General features: G+C 42.9%; 1 protein-coding gene across 1 annotated transcript; it reads left to right on the forward strand.

Moving 5' to 3' along the window:
* The first annotated feature begins 17,017 nt into the window (after positions 1-17,017).
* LOC123449880 (50S ribosomal protein L11, chloroplastic) lies at positions 17,018-19,175 on the forward strand. Its single transcript, XM_045127239.1, has 4 exons — positions 17,018-17,292; positions 17,397-17,569; positions 17,695-17,758; positions 18,758-19,175. Exons 1-4 carry the CDS (start codon positions 17,103-17,105, stop codon positions 18,964-18,966), a joined length of 636 nt encoding a protein of 211 aa, XP_044983174.1. The 5' UTR covers positions 17,018-17,102; the 3' UTR covers positions 18,967-19,175.
* Positions 19,176-19,907: the final 732 nt, after the last annotated feature.

The raw sequence follows: 19,907 nt of genomic DNA on the forward strand, positions 1-19,907 counted from the left end.
AGAGCTTTGTGATGAACTATAACATATCAAGGATAGATATGATGATCGTTGAGCGATTCGCAATGTTTGACACTGTGAAAGTAGAAATCAAGAAGGACCATCAATTGTTGATGGTTGGTAAAACCACTAGTTTCAAGAAGGGCAAGGGCTAGAAGGGATACTTCATGAAACGACAAACCAATTGCTGCTCTAATGAAGAAACCCAAGATTGAACCCAAACCCGAGACTAAGTGCTTCTGTTATGAGGGGAACGGTCACTGAGGCGGAGCTACCCTAGATACTTGGTAGATAAGAAGGCTGGCGAAGTCGACAGAAGTATATTTGATATACATGACATTTACGTGTACTTTACTAGTACTCCTAGTAGCACGAGGGTATTGGATACCGGTTCGGTTGCTAAGTGATTAGTAACTCGAAATGAAAGCTATGGAATAAACGGAGACTAGCTAAAGGCGAGGTGACGATATGCGTTGGAAGTGTTTCCAAGGTTGATGTGATCAAACATCGCACGCTCCCTCTACCATAGGGATTGGTGTTAAACCTAATTAATTGTTATTTGGTGTTTGCGTTGAGCATGAGCATGATTGGATCGTGTTTATTGCAATATGATTGTTCATTTAAAGAGAATAATGATTATTCTATTTGCTTGAATAATTACCTTCAATGGTTTATTGAATGTCGATCATAGTGTTGCACATGTTCATAATATTGGTGCCAAAAGATACAAAGTAATAATGATAGTACCACTTAGTTGTGGCACTGCCAGTTGAGTCATGTTGGTATAAAATTCATGAAGAAGCTCCATGCCGATGGATCTTTGTACTCACTCATTTTTGAAACGTTTGAGACATGCAAACCATACCTGTTGGTATAAATGCATGAAGAAGCTCCATAGAGATGGATCGTTTGGACTCACTTGATTTTGAATCACTTGAGACATGCAAATCATGGCACATGAAACAAGAGAGTAACTTGTTGGGAGTAATACATTTTTGATGTGTGCAGTCCAATGAGTGCCGAGGCACGCAGTGGATATCGTTATGTTCTTACTTCACTCACGATTTGAGTAGATACAGGAGTATTTACTTGATGAATCACAAGTCTGAAATATTGAAAAGTTCAAAGCTATTTTGGAGTGAAGATCGTCGTGACAACAAGATAAACTGTCTACAATATGATCATAGAGATGAATATGTGAGTTACGAGTTTTTGGTCCGCAGTTAAGACAATGTGGAAATTATTTCGCAGTTCATGCCACCTGGAACACCATAGTGTGATGATGTGTCTAAACGTCATAGCCGCGCCCTATTGGATATAGCGCATACTATGATGTCTCTTATCGAATTGCCACTATCGTTTATGGGTTATGCATTAGAGACAACCGCATTCACTTTAAATAGGGCACCCCATATTTCCGTTGAGATGACACAGTATAGACTATGGTTTGGAGAAACCTAAGCTGTCGTTTCTTGAAAGTTTGGGGCTGTGACGCTTATGTGAAAAAGATTCAGTCTGATAAGCTCGAACCCAAAGCGGATAAATGCATCTTCATAGGATATCCAAAATAGTTGGATACATCTCCTATCTTAGATTCGGAAGCAAAGTGTTTGTTTCTAGAAACGGGTCCTTTCTCGAGGAAAGGTTTCTCTCGAAAGAATTGAGTGGGAGGGTGGTGGAACTTGTTGAGATTAGTGAACCGTCACTTCAACCAGTGTGTAGAAGGGCGCAGGAAGATGTTCCTATGGCGCCTACACCAATTGAAGTGGACATTGATGATGGTGATCATTGAGCTTCGGATCAAGTTACTACAAACCTCGTAGGTTGACAAGGTCGTGTACTACTACAGAGTGGTACGGTAACCCTGTCTTGGAGGTCATGTTGTTGAACAACAATGAACCTACGAGCTATGGAGAAGCGATGGTGGGCCCGGGTTCCGACAAATGGCTGGAGGCCATGAAATCCGAGAGATGATCCATGTATGAAGACAAAGTGTAGACTTTGGAAGAACTACTTGATGGTAGTAAGACTATTAAGTAATGATGGATCTTTAAAAGGAAGACAATCGATGATGGTGAAAAGTCACGATTAAGAAAAGCTCGACTTATCTCAAAGATGTTTCCGGCAAGTTCAAAGAGTTGACTATGATGATACTTTCTCACTCGTAGCGATGCTAAAAAGTCTATTGGAATTATGTTAGCAGTTGCTGCATTATTTATGAAATATTGCACATAGGATGTCAAAACAATGTTTCCTCGACGGTTTCCTTGAGGAAAGGTTGTATGTGATACAACTAGAAGGTTTTGTCGGTCCTAAGGATACTAACAAGTATGCAAGCTCCAGCGATCCATTTATGGACTGGTGCAAGCATCTCGGAGTTGGAATATATGCTTTGATGAGATGATCAAAGCTTTTGGGTATGTACAGGGTTTATGAGAAACTTGTATTTCCAAAGAAGTGAATGGGAGCACTATAGTATTTCTGATAAAGTATATGTGGTTGACATATTGTTGATCGAAAGTAATGTAGAATTTCTGTAAAGCATAAAGGTTGTTTGAAAGGGGTTTTTCAAAGGAAGACCTGGAAAGAGCTACTTGAACAATGAGCATCAAGATCTATGGAGATAGATCAAAATGCTAAACAGAACTTTCAAATGAAATGCATGCCTTGACAAGTTTATGAAGGAGTTCAAAATAGATCAGCAAAGGAGGAGTTCTTGGCTGTGTTGTAAGGTGTGAATTTGAGTAAGACTCAAAAGCCCGACCATGGTAGAATAAAGAGAAAGGACGAAGGTCGTCCCCTATGCCTTAGCCATAGACTCTAAAGTATGCCATGCTGTGTACCGCACCTGATGCGTGCCTTGCCACGAGTCTGTTAAGAGGTACAGAGAGTGATCCAGGATTGAATCACTAAAACAGCGGTCAAAGATATCCTTAGTGACTAATGAACTAAGGAATTTTTCTCAATTATGGAGGTGCTTAAAGAGTTTCTCGTAAAAAGTTACGTCGATGCAAGCTTTGACACTAATTCGAATAACTATGAGTAGTAAAATGGATTCATATAGTAGAGTAGATATTTGGAGTATTTCCGAATAGCACGTAGTAGCAACATCTATAAGATGACATAAAGATTTGTAAAGCACACACGGATCTGAAAGTTTCAAAACCGTTGATTAAAACCTCTCTCACGAGCAAGACGTGATCAGACCCCAGAACTATATGGGTGTTGGATTCGTTAAAATCACATGGTGATATGAACTAGATTATTGACTCTAGTGCAAGTGGGAGACTGTTGGAAGTATGCCCTAGAGGCAATAATAAATTATTTATTATTATATTTTCTTGTTCATAATAATCGTTTATTATCCATGCTAGAATTATATTGATTGGAAACTCAAATACATGTGTGGATACATAGACAACACACTGTCCCTAGTGAGCCTCTAGTTGACTAGTTCGTTGATCAAAGATGGTCAAGGTTTCCTGGCCATAGACAAGTGTTGTCACTTGATAACGGTATCACATCATTAGGAGAATCATGTGATGGACAAGACCCAAATTATATACGTAGCATATTGATCGTGTCATTTTATTGCTATTTGTTAGAGCATAATTCTCCATATGTGGTTTTGGTAATTGATGATAATTCCTATGGACCATATGATTGTTTGTTCCATCTGGTATCTTTTGATTGCTTGCCTCTATTTTTGTATGTCTTTGTGGCATACGATCCTTTTATTTGTAATCTTTGGGTCCTCGATATAGTTTGTTCTCCTCCAACTTCTTATCATTGTATATGTGTAGTTCTCTGCACTCATTTGTTGAGAAGTACACACCTTTTGGAGGACCACCTACTATATTGGCTTTCTAAACTTTTTGTCCATTTTGGCAATCGATGCTAATGGGGGAGAAGTTTAGAGAGTTTAGTTTGGTTATGCTTAGAGGTTTGCTTTTATTGCATAAGCATTTACATCTTGTACGCATGCATTATTGCTTTGCATGTGTGTGCTTGGTTATGCTTATTTCCTTATATAAACTCTCTTTAAGTGGTTGTCATCAATTACCAAAATGAGGGAGATAGTTAGAGCATATTTCTCCATATGTGGTTTTCGTAATTGATGACAATTCCTATGGACTAATGGTTGCCTTAAGTTATATTTATAGGATTTGTCCATAGGCACTTCTTGAAGTCCATGTGTTGGGATCAAGGAGTTTATATGATGACCAAGATGGTATTCAAGGTATTATCCAAAGAATACTCATAGAGACACAAGGTTGATCAAGATCTCAGACAAAGAGTAAATCAAGATGATCAGCACACAAAGCGTACAAGATGTACCGAGAGGGATCAAGTGATCCCATGGTATGGTAAGCATTGTCCATTACGTGTTTGTGTACTAACCCATGGTCTTCGTGAGAGTTCTATGTGGGGTTAGGTGTGTCTCCATGGGCTTGCGTCTAGAGGAAGATCTCATACAAAGCGTACAAGATGTACCGAGAGGGATCAAGTGATCCCATGGTATGGTGTGTCTCCATGGGCTTGCGTCTAGAGGAATATCTCATACAACCCATGAAGGATGACGTCAAGTGGTGATCGTCATCAAGATTGCGGTGTGCAAGTTCAAGTGGATCAATACAAAGATATCATGCTTGAAGCTTGCCATCCATTGTGGTGGCAATGGACTTGTGAAGATATGCTGAAGAGTGGTTCACCCATAGTGAGTATGGGAAGCAATCAACTAGTCTGCATCAAGCCAACGCAATCAAGAAAGGTGGTCCATCTTGAGGAAGCCAAGATAATCATCATCTAGCTCAAGAGGACGAGGTTCAAGGTATAGGTTTGCCCTTGATAGGTTTTCTGTTTTAGGATAGATTGATGTACTATCAAGGGGGTTCTCAAGTGAGTAGCTTGATAGTATCGTTCGTTGAGAGCTCAAACCATTTTCATCCTTGCATCATACTTCTTGGTTCTTGTTTGGTGTTTCTCTTTGTGAGTTTTGGAGCTTATTGTCATCTTCATGACAAGCTCGAGTTCATCGAAAACGGAGTCCATATGCATCTTCTATGATGTTTTCGATGTTGGGAGTTTTTATCGGTATTATTCGAAGAAGGGTTCTCACCATTTTCTTATGGATCTTTTCTCACTTGCTTCTTATTGATATTTCTATCAATATTGTGTTAGCCCATGTCGTTAGCTTTCCAATAAACTTGGTTTCGTTGAAATCGGAGTCCGTATGCGAAAGTTAGTGTAGATTCAGTATCGAGCGGTAGTACCGCTCCTCGTGCGAGTGGTAGTACCGCTCCTGTAGAGGTAGTACCGCCCCTGGAGCTATAGTACCGCCCCCGGAGCAGTAGTAATTTCTTACTACAGCTCCCTAGCAGTACCGCTCCGGATGGGCGGTAGTACCGCTTCGGGACGGTAGTACCTCTCTTTGAGCGGTTGTTCTTCGTCGGACTTTTTGTGAAGACTTTCTCTAGAGGTAGTACCGCGAGGGTCTAGCGGTAGTACCACCCGGGTTAGCGGTAGTACCGCTGTGCGCGGGCTGTAAGTGGGGGTAACGGTCTGATTCCTTCCCCCACTATATAAAAGGGTTATTCTTCCCCCCTTGGTCTTTTCTATGCGTTGAGCTCATGTTCTACCCCCATTCTTGACCTTCTTTGAGCTTGCTTACTCTCAATCCCTCCAATGATTCTTGCTTGTTCCTGAGGGAAAAGAGAGAGGAGATCTAGATCCATATCTCCACCAATCACTTTCTCCTCTATGTGAGGGGAACCCCTTGGATCTAGATCTTGGAGTTCTTTGTGAGCTCCTTTTTCTTCCTCTTATATTTCTCCATATCTTTTGTTGTTGTGGATGGATTTGAGTGTGAGGGACTTGACCACTTCGTGTGTTCTTGCCATTGCATTAGTTGCATCGGTTTGAGTTCTCCACGGTGATACGTGGAAGTGAGAAGTTGAGAAACTTATTACCCTTTGGTACTTAGTACCCTAGAGATTGTTCTTCGTGGATGCTTTGGCGTCCTAGAAGATTGGTGGTGTCTCGGAGCTCAATCATTGTGGTGTAAAGCTCCGGGCAAGCGCCGGGGTCTCCAATTAGGTTGTGGAGATTGCCCCGAGCAATTTGTACGGGTACCAGTGACCGCCCCCAAGGTTTGCCATTTGTACGGGTTCGGTGACTGCCCTCAAGGGCCCCTTAGTGGAATCTTGACATCTTGCATTGTGCGAGGGCATGAGGATATTACGGCGGCCTTAGTGGCATCTTGGGGAGCATTGTGCTTCCACACCGCTCCAACGAAGATTAGCATCCGCAAGGGTGTGAACTGCGGGATACATCATCGTCTCCGCGTGCCTCGGTTATCTCTTACCCAAACCCTTTACTTATGCACTTTACTTTGTGATAGCCATATTGTTTATTGTCATATATCTCGCTATCACTTAGTTATTTATCTTGCTTAGCATAAGGAGTTGGTGCACATAGGTGAGCCTAGTTGTTTTAGGTTCTGTGCTTGACAAATTAAACGTTAGTTTTATTCCGCATTTGTTCAAGCCTAAACCGTAATTATTTTAAAGCGCCTATTCACCCCCCCTCTAGGCGACATCCACGTCCTTTCAATTGGTACCAGAGCTAGGTCTCTCTTTATTAGGTTTAACCACCTAGAGAGTAAGGATGTCGACTAGGGGTTTAGGATTCACTGACACTCTTAGTTTCTATGGCACAAATTTTGATGTTTGGCTAGTTCGCATGCTTAATCACTTTCGGGTCTTGGATCCAAATTTAGAGCGAATTGTAGATATGGGATTTTCTCCTCCAAAGGATTCTCAAAATATATCTTTAGAGGATGAGAAAAACTCTTATCTCAACGCTCAAGCTTCTAATGAGCTTTTTGATGCTTTGAGCAATTTAGTTATATTTCAACTCATGCCATTCCGGGATGCTCATGAGTTGTGTACAAAGCTTCAAGATAAATATGGTATGTCCAAGATTTGTGGGAATGATTGTTCTCCCTCCCCCTCCGGTCGTGTGGTCTTCTCAACTTCATCTACTTCACCTACATGTGGATTGCCACAAGGTAATGATATGGTGAGTAGTGGAGATCATTGCAATAATGATAGTGGGCTTATTATTGATGATCCTTCATCACTATATTATTGCAATGCTTCATCTTTGGGCATTAACACTTCGAGCACTCTAAATGTTTTACATGCTTGTGTTGATAGTCCTTGCATATCATGTAAAAACTGCTTGATTAAATCTCATGATGATATGCTTCCTATATCTTGTTGCCATGATAAAAATGTATATATTTCCTCGAGGTGTTGTGCTAACAATGTAGAGGAAATTCATCACTCCATGGAACAAGATGTGGCCTTGAGTGATGCTTCCAGGGATCCTACATCATCATCTATTGTTACTCACTTTTGCCTTATGGCTAAGGCTTCAAAGGTATCTCCTACTTTGAATCCCAATGTATCTCATGATGATGATGTTGATGATAATGAGGATGAGAATAATGATGAAGAGAGTGATATTATTTCATCCTTCAAAATTAATGGTGAAATGATTTTTAAATCTCTTTATAAAAATAAACTTGCTTGTTCCAACTTCTTGGAAATCATGTCTATTGCCACTGAGGGCAAGAAATACATTGAGGAGTTGGAAGCTCATCTCAAGGAGCATGAGGCCACCATTGAGACAATGGAAGGTCATGAGCGTGATTATGCTAACAAAATCGCGAAACTATCTAAGCTCTTGAAAATGAACAAACTGCCAAGGAATTTCTTGAGGAAACCTTTGCTATAGAATTATCTAGCTTAAAGGAATCCCATGATAGAGCTCTCGAGGTGGCTAATGATTTTAGAACTAAAAACTATAAGCTTGAAGTTGCACATTCTAAACTCATTGAGGACTATGAGCACCTCGAAAATGGCTCAAGGGCCATTAAGAGTTCGCTCATCGAACTCACGGAGTCTCATGCTCAACTTGAAGCTTCATATGCTAAAGAGCTTGCCAAGTTTCCTTCTCCTCTTATTGTTAATAATGATGCTTGTGCTACTAACTCTACTTCTTGTGAAGCATCCATTTTAAAGGAGAATGTTGAGCTAAGGGCTCAACTTGAGTTGCTATCTAGCAACTATGGGAAATTGGAAGAAAGTCATGTAATGCTCAGAAGCTCTCATGATGATCTTCTAGTATCCCATAATGTGCTAAAATTAGCTCATGAGGCTATTACTAGCAAGGTAACATCGAGTGAGCCTCATGTGGACATTAGGACTACTTCTAGTCAAAAATATATATTGCCATGTGCTAGTCCTCGTAATTCATCTACTCATAATGTTGCTACATCTTGTGATGAATTACTTTCCATGCCTTGTTGCTCTAACAATGAAACTTATACTTCCTCTAGTACTTGTGTTGATACTAACCATGTAGAGGAAATCAAAGAGCTCAAGGCCCAAGTCACTTCCTTGAAGAAAGACTTGGAAAAGAGTCATGAAGGAATGTCCACACTCAACAATGTCTTGTTTGGGCAAAAATCCACAAATCACAAAGATGGACTTGGATTCAACTCCAACAAGAAGAATAAGTCCAAAATCTTCAATAAGAATGGACAAGAACAAGTCAAGAATTCGGCCAAGATTATTTGCTTCAAGTGCAAAATTGAAGGGCACCATGTTAGATCTTGCCCACTAAAGAAGAATCCCCAAAGTCACAAGCAACAAGGGAAGCGGCCACAAGTTCAATCACATACTCAACTACAAGTTGAAGAAAGGCCCCTTCCCAAGAAGACCCAAGCCAACACTCCTCATGTTGAGAAATCAATTGGTAAGAAATTAAAAGGTAGCTGTTGCTACTTATGTCGTGAGAAGGGTCACTTCGCTTCTTCTTGCACGAGAGGTAATTTATCCAACCCAATCATTATTGATGATATCTACTCTCTTGGGAAGGATAAGGTTGGCAATGTGTTTGACAAGTTTGTTGGTACTCAAAGTGGTGTCAAGAAAAGTATCATTTGGGTTGCCAAGCCTATTGTGACTAACCTCTTAGGACCCAACGTGGTTGGGGACCAACAAGCTCAAACTTGATAAATAGGTGAATGTGGAGGACATTGGAGACTTGGATACATAATGAAGAATTGAGGGGTCTTCATTATTCATATTATCTCAAGGCAAGTCATTTGGATTATCAAGTTTCTATCTTATATCCAATGTGCCTCCTTACGGTAACTTGTACTTAAACTGTTTACATTGTTAGTTACTTGCCCCTTTGCATGTTGTGGTTTGGTACCTTGCATTTGTTTGTATATGTCGTGCTTCGAACTTGCTTATCTTGAGTAATTGAGTATGTGTATGTTGGTTTGCACATCATGTACATGTGAGTCTTGTATTGAGCCTTTTTTCATCTTGTTTGTATCGTTGTTGGCTCTTGTGAGAGATTAATGGATTATCCCACTGTGGGGGAGTGATGTGATTTGCGCACCTCACAATACTATAAATGTGTATACATGGGGAATACCACTTAGTATTGATATTTTAAGATTATCTAGTTTCTATGTGGTATGTCTTACTCATGAGAAATTCAAATTCTATATGGTCCATTAATTGTCTCTTGTTGGTTTTAATTTGCCACTTGTTAATATTGTTGGGTTATCACATTATGGGGGAGTAATATGCTATGTGCATATTACAAGCCTAGAAAATGTGTACATTTGAGGTATTGCCACTTAGTGTTGATATTGTAAATTATCTTGTTCCTAGGTGGCATGTTAGCTCTACAAGTGTCATTTGCTTGCTTTTGATGGGTAAAGATGATGTTGGATATATTTGCGATCTACCAATGAGTATTATTTCCAAAATACTTCTTGTCCTTGACAATTGGTATTCCCATCATGTGGTAGGAATTGCTAATCGTCTTTACATTAGATTTTGTGTTTCGTTTGTCTTCCTTGCCTCTTGTGGATCTATTTTAACATGTCTAGTGTTTTTATAGATATAGAGAAAGTGATGATCCCATCTTGTGCATTTTGTATTTAAATGCAAATTCTATATAATGCACATCCCTTGGGGGAGCTATCCTATTTTCTTTAGAACACTCTCTTTATTCGCCCATCATAAAATCTTTTGATCCCCATCAAGTGTGTGTTGATGGGAGGCAAGTCTTGCTCTTTTATGATGCTTTGTGCCATCATGAAAATTTGTCGAGGGTTTGGTTTGTTGGAACCTAGCTCTCTTTTGGAAACTAGATACCTCGTATTTGTTTTCCTTCAATTGATATCTTGTTTCCTTTTATTTGGAATGTGTCAATAGATATCTCATTCCTTGAGGTATCTTTTAATTGATATCCTTCAAGTGATAGTTTTTCGTTTGGTATCTTATTATCACTTGATACCTTGTCTTTTGGTGTATTATCAACTTTGTGTTGAGTTGATTCTTGAAAGCCTTGATCATGCATATTTACTATATATAGCTTCTTTTGCTTGCGTTCTTTCTTTGACCCAATATATAGGGGAAACTCCACCTTGTCATAAATTGGCTAAAGTGTGCATGAAATTCAAATTCATATCTATGTGCACATATGTATGTGGAGTTTGTCCTATGTATTGTTGGTTTTCTAACTCTTTGGTCCCAATGAGCTTGGGCACCATTTTGTTTGTTTTGTTGTTCCAGGAACAATTGGAGATGCGTTGGATGCTCGACTCACCTATAAGGAAGGTGTTGAGACCATGTGATTATTGGAGCCAAGTTAGGATGATCAACGAACAACTATCTACTACATCAATCCAATGTTGTCTCGGTAACAAGTATCTACTTCATGCATTCATTTCTTGCAAAGGCCCAAACCTGTCTTTTCTTTTCCAGGTTGCATCATGGCACGTATCTCTTGATTCGTTCTTGTAGTACTTGTTTCCTTTCTCAAAGCATCCGAACGATGATGTCTTATTGCTAGTTGGGATGTCTTTGATGTTCGTATGTTGGGAGTTCATATTGTATAATAAGAAAATATTAGGCCATGTTCTATGCTTCCAAGCAAAGATCTTATTGATATATTTATGACTTCCTTTTGGATATCTTGTTTGTTCCTTCTTGTAACCATTTCGTGTGTACATCCTTCTTTGTGGATATATATCATCATGATTGTCTTCTACTTAGAATCTTTTACACATGAGAGAAGTTACATCTCGAATTGATATCCTCTTTTATTTCACGTCCACCGTTGCATTTCCTTTTTCAGTTTTGGTGGCTTCGTGAAAGGATTTGTCTTGAGTGCGTATCTTATTTTCCTACATCTTGATGCACTCTTTGGCCGTGAAGGTTATTTTTCCTCATGCTTGTCTTGATGAGGGTTTTGCCATTTCGATTGGTATTCCTCCTCTTGACAAGGTTCTTATTTCCCATCTTTACCATGGGTTGTCACAAGCGTTGGTTCTTATTTTGTTTATTAGTAAGCTTGTGAACCCATTCTCTAGTATGTGTGTGTGGGAATGATATGTCTTGCACTTTGTTTCTCATTTCATCAAGACTATGTTGATCAGTAATGCTCATCCTTATCTTAGTCTTCTCAAGTGCTTTGCCATGACTCACACACATTATTTTAGTTAAGCCTATTCTTAAGTTGCTGCTTTTACATGTTGCTCAACCATTTGCTTTGTGCAAGTGATATGCTTATTGTCTCATCTATCTTCTTGCACTCGTTGTGTGTTTTTATTAATTTTGGGCGAGCAACGATCCTATTTTGTGCACTTGTATCAAATATAAAAATCTCTTATTAGTGCACAAATCATGGGGAGCTTCTCTAGTTTTGATAAAATACTCCATTGCCTTTATCATAATATCTTTTATTCATGTGGTTCGAAGGACCATATGATTGTTTGTTCCATCTGGATTCTTTTGATTGCTTGCCTCTATTTTTGTATGTCTTTGTGGCATACGATCCTTTTACTTGCAATCTTTGGGTCCTCGATATAGTTCGTTCTCCTCCAACTTCTTATCATTATATGTGTATTTCTCTCCACTCATTTGTTGAGAAGTACACACTTTTTGGAGGACCACCTACTATATTGGCTTTCTAAACTTTTTGTCCATTTTGGCAATCGATGCCAATGGGGGAGAAGTTTAGAGAGTTTAGTTTGGTTATGCTTAGAGGGTTTTGCTTTTATTGCATAAGCATTTACATCTTGTACACATGCATTATTGCTTTGCATGTGTGTGCTTGGTTATGCTTATTTTCTTATATAAATTCTCTTTAAGTGGTTGTCATCAATTACCAAAATGGGGGAGATTGTTAGAGCATATTTCTCCATATGTGGTTTTGGTAATTGATGACAATTCCTATGGACTAATGGTTGCCTTAAGTTATATTTATAGGATTTGTCCATAGGCACTTCTTGAAGTCCATCTGTTGGGCTCAAGGAGTTTATATGATGACCAAGATGGTATTCAAGGTATTATCCAAAGAATGGTCATAGGGATACAAGGTTGATCAAGATCTCAGACAAAGAGTAAATCAAGATGATCAACACACAAAGCTACAAGATGTACCGAGAAGATCAAGTGATCCCATGGTATGGTAAGCATTGTCCATTACGTGTTTGTGTACTAACCCATTGTCTTCGTGAGAGTTCTATGTGGGGTTAGTTGTGTCTCCATGGGCTTGCGTCTAGAGGAAGATCTCATACAAAGCGTACAAGATGTACCGAGAGGGATCAAGTGATCCCATGGTATGGTGTGTCTCCATGGGCTTGCGTCTAGAGGAAGATCTCATACAAACCCATGAAGGATGACGTCAAGTGGTGATCGTCATCAAGATTACGGTGTGCAAGTTCAAGTGGATCAACATGAAGATATCATGCTTGAAGCTTGCCGTCCATTGTGGTGGCAATGGACTTGTAAAGATATGCTGAAGAGTGGTTCACCCGTAGTGAGTATGGGGAGCAATCAACTAGTCTTCATCAAGACAACGCAATCAAGAAAGATGGTCCATCTTGAGGAAGCCAAGATCATCATCATCTAGCTCAAGAGGACGAGGTGCAAGGTATAGGTTTGCCCTTGATAGGTTTTCTGTTTTAGGATAGATTGATGTACTGTCAAGGGGGTTCTCAAGTGAGTAGCTTGATCGTATCATTCGTTAAGAGCTCAAACCATTTGCATCCTTGCATCATACTTCTTGGTTCTTGTTTGGTGTTTCTCTTTGTGAGTTTTAGAGCTTATGGTCATCTTCATGACAAGCTCGAGTTCATCGAAAACGGAGTCCATATGCATCTTCTATGATGTTTTCGACGTTGGGAGTTTTTATCGATCTTATTCAAAGAAGGGTTCTCACCATTTTCTTATTGAACTTTTCTCACTTTCTTCTTATTGATATTTCTATCAAGATTGTGTTAGCCCATGTCGTTAGCTTTCCAATAAACTTGGTTTCGTTGAAATCGGAGTCCGTATGCGAAAGTTAGAGCAGATTCAGTATCCAGCGGTAGTACCGCTCCTGGTGCGAGCGGAAGTACCGCGCCTGTAGCGGTAGTAATTTCTTACTACCGCTCCCTAGCGGTAGTACCGCTCTAGGAGCGGTAGTACTGCTCCGGGTGGGCGGTAGTACCTCTCTCTGAGCGGTTGTTCTTCGTTGGACTTTTTGCGAAGACTTTCTCTAGAGGTAGTACCGCCAGGGCTAGAGGTAGTACTGCCAGGGCTAGCGGTAGTACCGCCAGGTCTAGCGGTAGTACCGCTGTGCGCGGGCTGTAAGTGGGGGTAACAGTTTGATTCCTTCCCCCACTATATAAAAGGGGTCTTCTTCCCCCCTTGGTCTTTTCTATCCGTTGAGCTCATGTTCTACCCCCATTGTTGACCTTCTTAGAGCTTGCTTACTCTCAATCCCTCCAATGGTTCTTGCTTGTTCTTGAGGGAAAAGAGAGAGGAGATCTAGATCCACAGCTCCACCAATCACTTTCTCCTCTATGTGAGGGGAACCCCTTGGATCTAGATCTTGGAGTTGTTTGTGAGATCCTTGTTCTTCCTCTTATATTTCTCCGTAGCTTTTGTTGTTTTGGAGGGATTTGAGTGTGAGGGACTTGACCACTTCGTGTGTTCTTCCCTTGTATTAGTTGCATCGGTTTGAGTTCTCCACGGTGATACGTGGAAGTGAGAAGTGGAGAAGCTTATTACCCTTTGGTACTTAGTACCCTAGAGATTGTTCTTCGTGGATGCTTTGGCGTCGTAGAAGCTTGGTGGTGTCTCGGAGCTGAATCATTGTGGTGTAAAGCTCCGGGCAAGCGTCGGGGTCTCCAATTAGGTTGTGGAGATTGCCCCGAGCAATTTGTACGGGTACTAGTGACCGCCCCCAAGGGTTGCCATTTGTACGGGTACTAGTGACCGCCCCCAAGGGTTGTCAGTTGTACGGGTTCGGTGACCGCCCTCAAGGGTCCCTTAGTGGAATCACGACATCTTGCATTGTGCGAGGGCGTGAGGAGATTACGGTGGCCTTAGTGGCATCTTGGGGAGCATTGTGCCTCCACACCGCTCCAACAGAGATTAGCATCCGCAAGGGTGTGAACTTCGGGATACATCATCGTCTCCGCGTGCCTCAGTTATCTCTTACCCGAACCCTTTACTTATGCACTTTATTTTGTGATAGCCATATTGTTTATTGTCATATATCTCGCTATCACTTAGTTATTTATCTTGCTTAGCATAAGGATTTGGTGCACATAGGTGAGCCTAGTTGTTTTAGGTTTTGTGCTTGACAAATTAAACGTTAGTTTTATTTCGCATTTGTTCAAGCCTGAACCGTAATTATTTTAAAGCGCATATTCACCCCCCTCTAGGCGACATCCACGTCCTTTCACTATTGTTTTCTGCGTGTCAAGTATTTATTCCTATGACCATGAGATTATATAACTCACTGGCACCGGAGGAATACCTTGTGTGTATCAAACGTCACAACGTAACCGGGTGACTATAAAGGTGCTCTACAGGTATCTCCGAAGGTGTCCGTTAAGTTAGCATGGATCAAGACTGGGATTTGTCACTCTGTGTGATGGAGAGGTATCTCGGGGCCCACTCGGTAATACAACATCACACACAAGCCTTGCAAGCAATGTGACCAAGTGTAAGTCACGGGATCTTGTATTATGGAACGAGTAAAGAGACTTGATGGTAACGAGATTGAAATAGGTATGCGGATACCGACGATCAAATCTCAGGCAAGTAACATACCGAAGGACAAAGGGAATGACATACGGGATTATATGAATCCTTGACACTGAGGTTCAACCGATAAGATCTTCGGAGAATATGTAGGATCCAATATGGGCATCCAGGTCCCGCTATTGGATATTGACCGAGGAGTACCTCGGGGCATGTCTACATAGTTCTCGAACCCGCAGGGTCTGCACACTTAAGGTTCGATGATGTTTTAGTATAGTTGAGTTATATGTGTGGTTACCGAATGTTGTTCGAAGTCCCAGATGAGATAACGGACGTCACGAGGGTTTCCAGAATGGTCCGGAAACGAAGATTGATATATAGGATAGTTTCATTTGGTTATTGGAAAGTTTCGGGCAATTCCGGTAGTGTACCGGGAGTGACGAATGGGTTCCGGGAGTTCACCGGGAGGGGCCCATCCACCCGGGAGTGAGCCCAAGGGCATAGGGTGGCGCCACAAGTCCCTAGTGGGCTGGTGGAGTCAGCCCAAGAGGCCCATGGCGCCACTTATAGAAATACTAAAAAGAAAAGAAAAAGAAAAGGGAAAAGAGGAGGTGGGAAGGAAGGAGTGGACTCCTTCCTCCAAACCGAATTGGGGTGGGAGTCCTCCTCCCCCTTGGCCGACACACCCCTTGAGGGCTTGGCCCTCAAGGCAAGCCTCCTCCCCCTCCCTCCTATATATAGTGGTGATTTAGGGCTGATTTGAGACAACTTTTGCCACGTGCAAATCAGATCTAGACACCGTAGTTCTTTCTCTAGATCGTATTTCTGCGGAGCTCGGGCGGAGCCTTGCAGGAGTAGATCGTCACCACCACTGGAGCGCCGTCACACTGCTGAAGAACTCATCTACTTCTCCGTCTTGCTTGCTGGATTAAGAAGGTCGAGATCATCGTCGAGCTGTACGTGTGCTGAACGCGGAGGTGCCGTCCGTTCGGCACCAGATCGGAACGGATCGTGGGATGGATCGCGGGACGGTTCGTGGGGCTGATCGAGGGACGTGAAGACGTTCCACTACATCAACCGCGTTTCTTAACGTTTCCTGCTGTGCGATCTACAAGGGTACGTAGATCCAAATCTCCTCTCGTAGATGGACATCACCAAGATAGGTCTTCGTGTGCGTAGGAAACTTTTTGTTTCTCATGCAACGTTTCTAAACACGCCCGTCGTCGGTTTCCTCGCGTGCGCCCGCCCTCGGCCTCCTTGTCCGCGGCCGCCGTCGGCCTTCTCACATGCGCCCGCCGGCCTCCTCGCATGCGCCCGCTGTCGGCCTCCTCGCGTGCGTGCGCTAGCCCGCCAGCCCGCCACATACGTCGGGGTGCGGGCGCGGCCACCGCCACGGCCACATCGGGGCGGAGAGGAGCGCGGCCATGACCACGGCCACGTGCGACGGGACGGAGCACGGCCACAACCACAGCGGGGTGGAGCGGACACGGACACGGCCACGACGGCGAGCAGGCCACGAGCGGCGGGGTGTGGGCATGACCACGACAGCGAGCAGGCCACGGGCGGTGGGGCGTGGGCATGACCACGACAGTGAGCAGGCCACGTGCGGCAAGCTGGGTACGGACGCACGCAGTTATTTTTGGGCGCCTGTTAAAAATGCTACTGCGCATTATATTTTTAAGTTTTTATTGTAGATGCTCGGTCATCCGACGTGCTAAAACATCATTTTAATGTTGTAAAAAAAATAACGCGCGGCTTCGTAGCGTGTTTGTTGGAGATCTCTAACCGTCGGTCGAGTCATCAGCCTAGAGAGGGGGAAAGCCGTGTTCTCGCAGTGAAAACGAACTTCACGTTCAAAGCGCCTTCTCTAACCTTCCCAGCCCAGGAGGTAGCGGATTAGAAGAAGATAGGAAAGAAGAGCAGAGCAGAAAGACAGTAGCCGACTCCTCCCTCCCTCCCTCCCAGTGCACAGCCATGGCCACCACAACCTTATCCCTCCACGGGCTCCCTTCCCCGACCGCCAAGAAGCTCACCTCCTCCTTCCTCGGCGCCCCCTCCTCCTTTCTCCGGCCGGCGGCGCTTGCCGCCGCCGCCCCGCCCACGCGGAGGGTGTTCGCCGTCAGGGCCATGGCGCCCCCCAAGCCCGGGGGCAAGCCCAAGAAAGGTGCGTGCCTATCCTCGCCTCTACCTCCGCGCCACCCGACATGGTTTCGCCCGACCCGCCTCGTCCTCTGGCTAAACTCTCTATGCATGCGCGTTGCTCTGCAGTGGTGGGCATCATAAAGCTGGCGCTGGAGGCGGGCAAGGCGACGCCCGCGCCACCCGTCGGACCGGCGCTCGGTGCCAAGGGTGTGAACATCATGGCCTTCTGTAAGGATTACAATGCCAAGACGGCCGACAAGCCCGGCTACATTATCCCCGTCGAGATCACCGTGTTCGATGTGAGCTTGCGCTGTTGATTAATCCCGCGAGTCTGAATGTTAATGTGTGTGCATTGTATTGTATTGATAAATGGTAATGCCGGTTGGTCCTCATGATGTGTGTGGCATTGATTTGCGTTTTGCAGGATAAGAGCTTCACCTTTATCCTCAAGACACCTCCTGCCTCAGTACTGCTCCTCAAGGCTGCAGGTATGCACCCTGTTGATTAGCATTTAATTGTTCATAATTTGAGCTTCATGCACCAAAGTGAAGATGTATGAGCATATATAATTGAAAAAAAAAGGGAATGTATTTTGCTATGTTGGTATGTTCGTCTCTGTGGGGGGAAGGTTGTTCAAATGCTACCAGAATATTATGGCTGAGTTTTAGTATCTGCAGACTGTAGAGGAATTGATTAATGATTCACTATGCCATTATGAATGTATAGACGACAATACTAACATACTTAGGGCTTGTTCGGTTAATCCCTCCCACAAGGGGATTGGAGAGGATTGGAGGGGATTGAGGTGGATTTTGACTTGTAGGTGATCCCTCCAAACCCCTTCAAATCTCAAGGAACCGAACAAGGCCTTTAAGGAAAGTAGTCTGTTCGATGCTACGTGTATAACAATTTTGCACACATGGAAGCTACTGATCCTATATCTGTATCGGAGGAACTGTATATGGACCTCTGGAAAAGATTCTACAGGGAAAAACCGCTAAACTAATTCCTTGATTTAACACCTATCTGAATTATTTGGGTACGGCGCAATATGTATGACTCATTAAAATTTCTGTTCATCCAACATGGAAGTTTATAGTGGGCTCCAAGTTCACACGGTATTTAAGCTTCACCAAATTTGGTGTCCATTTCTTTTTTCCTAACTGATGTTCTAGGCTTCCATTATCCATAAGGCATTGAATCACTGATGAGAAGGCGAAATAGGTCTTGAACCGCATCGCTATTCGTTATATATTGTACAGTTTCTTTTTGGTCTTGTACTTGGTACAGCTTAATACTGTGTGTTCGATTTAGAAATCATGAATTTTCTGAAACTAAAAGTGTCATGAGTTAGCCACTAACTTGGCACAGTATTGAGCTGACACCATCAACCTTCTATTTGGTGTAGTTTTATGCTAGGCTTTATATAACACAGCTAAGTAAGCTAACGGTTCGTAATCTCCAATTTTCTTGGTCCTTGTTTTCAGGTGTCGAAAAAGGCTCAAAGGAGCCACAACGTGAGAAGGTTGGAAAGGTGACTGTGGACCAAGTACGCACGATCGCCCAGGAGAAGCTGCCTGACTTGAACTGCAAAACCATTGAGTCTGCCATGAGAATCATAGCGGGCACTGCCGCTAACATGGGCATCGATGTCGACCCACCGATCCTGGTGAAGAAGGAGAAGGTGGTCTTCTAGTCAGCTCGCCTCCATCTGTACATTTTTTGCTTCATTTTTGTACACAAATATGTTGTGGTGCACAGTTGTGATATTCTTCTAGGCAAATTTGTAATCATTTGCTTCGGTATCATAGAGTGCTCTCGCGGTGCAGGTAGGCCTGTCGACTATATGTTTTTGGTCACAGAAGTTTCATCATTTTGAAATTCATATCATCATTGCTCTATTAACAATCTGAGAAGGGGATGTTCGCATGGTTTGTGCCCCAGTAGATAACTCAGGTTTCAAGATCCGGCTAAGTTTCTACTGTCTTTTATTGCCCTGTGGCCGAAGTGTGAGGTGGTGCTCTCGGCAGATGGATTCCGGCCCATTTCCCTTCAGAATTGCGTCGTGAAGATTATTTCTCGGATCTTGACCACACGACTAATTTTTTTTTATTGAGTTCCTGGTTTCCTTTGAACAGTCTGGCTTTATTGCTGGAAAATGCATGGCCGACAACTTCCTGTATGCGGCAGATTTAATCCATAGTTGTCTCCTTCGCAAGACACCCACGATTGCCCTTAAATTGGATTTCAAGAAAGCCTTCGACTCAGTTAGCTGGGAGGCTCACCACTGGCAAGACAACGGTGTTGTTGAACGGGTCCCTGGCAGGTGGATTTTGTGTAAGAAGGGGCTACCCCAGGGGGATCCTGTGTCGCCCTACCTCTTCTTGATATTTGCAGACCTTGTCCGCTAGCTAATTGTCAAGGAAGTGTCGCCCTACCTCTTCTTGATAGTTGTGGACCTTCTCCGCCAGCTAATTGTCAAGGATATCTCCGCCGATAGGTTGCTACATCCGCTTGTCGGTGACCTATCGTGTCCTGTTATACAGTATGCTGACGATACCCTTTTGCTTGTCCGAGCTGATTATGGAAGCTTTCTCGGCTCAATTCTATATTGGATGCCTTCTCTGCCGCCATGGG

Source organism: Hordeum vulgare, chromosome 4H (assembly GCF_904849725.1).
Source record: "Hordeum vulgare subsp. vulgare chromosome 4H, MorexV3_pseudomolecules_assembly, whole genome shotgun sequence".
Taxonomy (NCBI): domain Eukaryota; kingdom Viridiplantae; phylum Streptophyta; class Magnoliopsida; order Poales; family Poaceae; genus Hordeum; species Hordeum vulgare.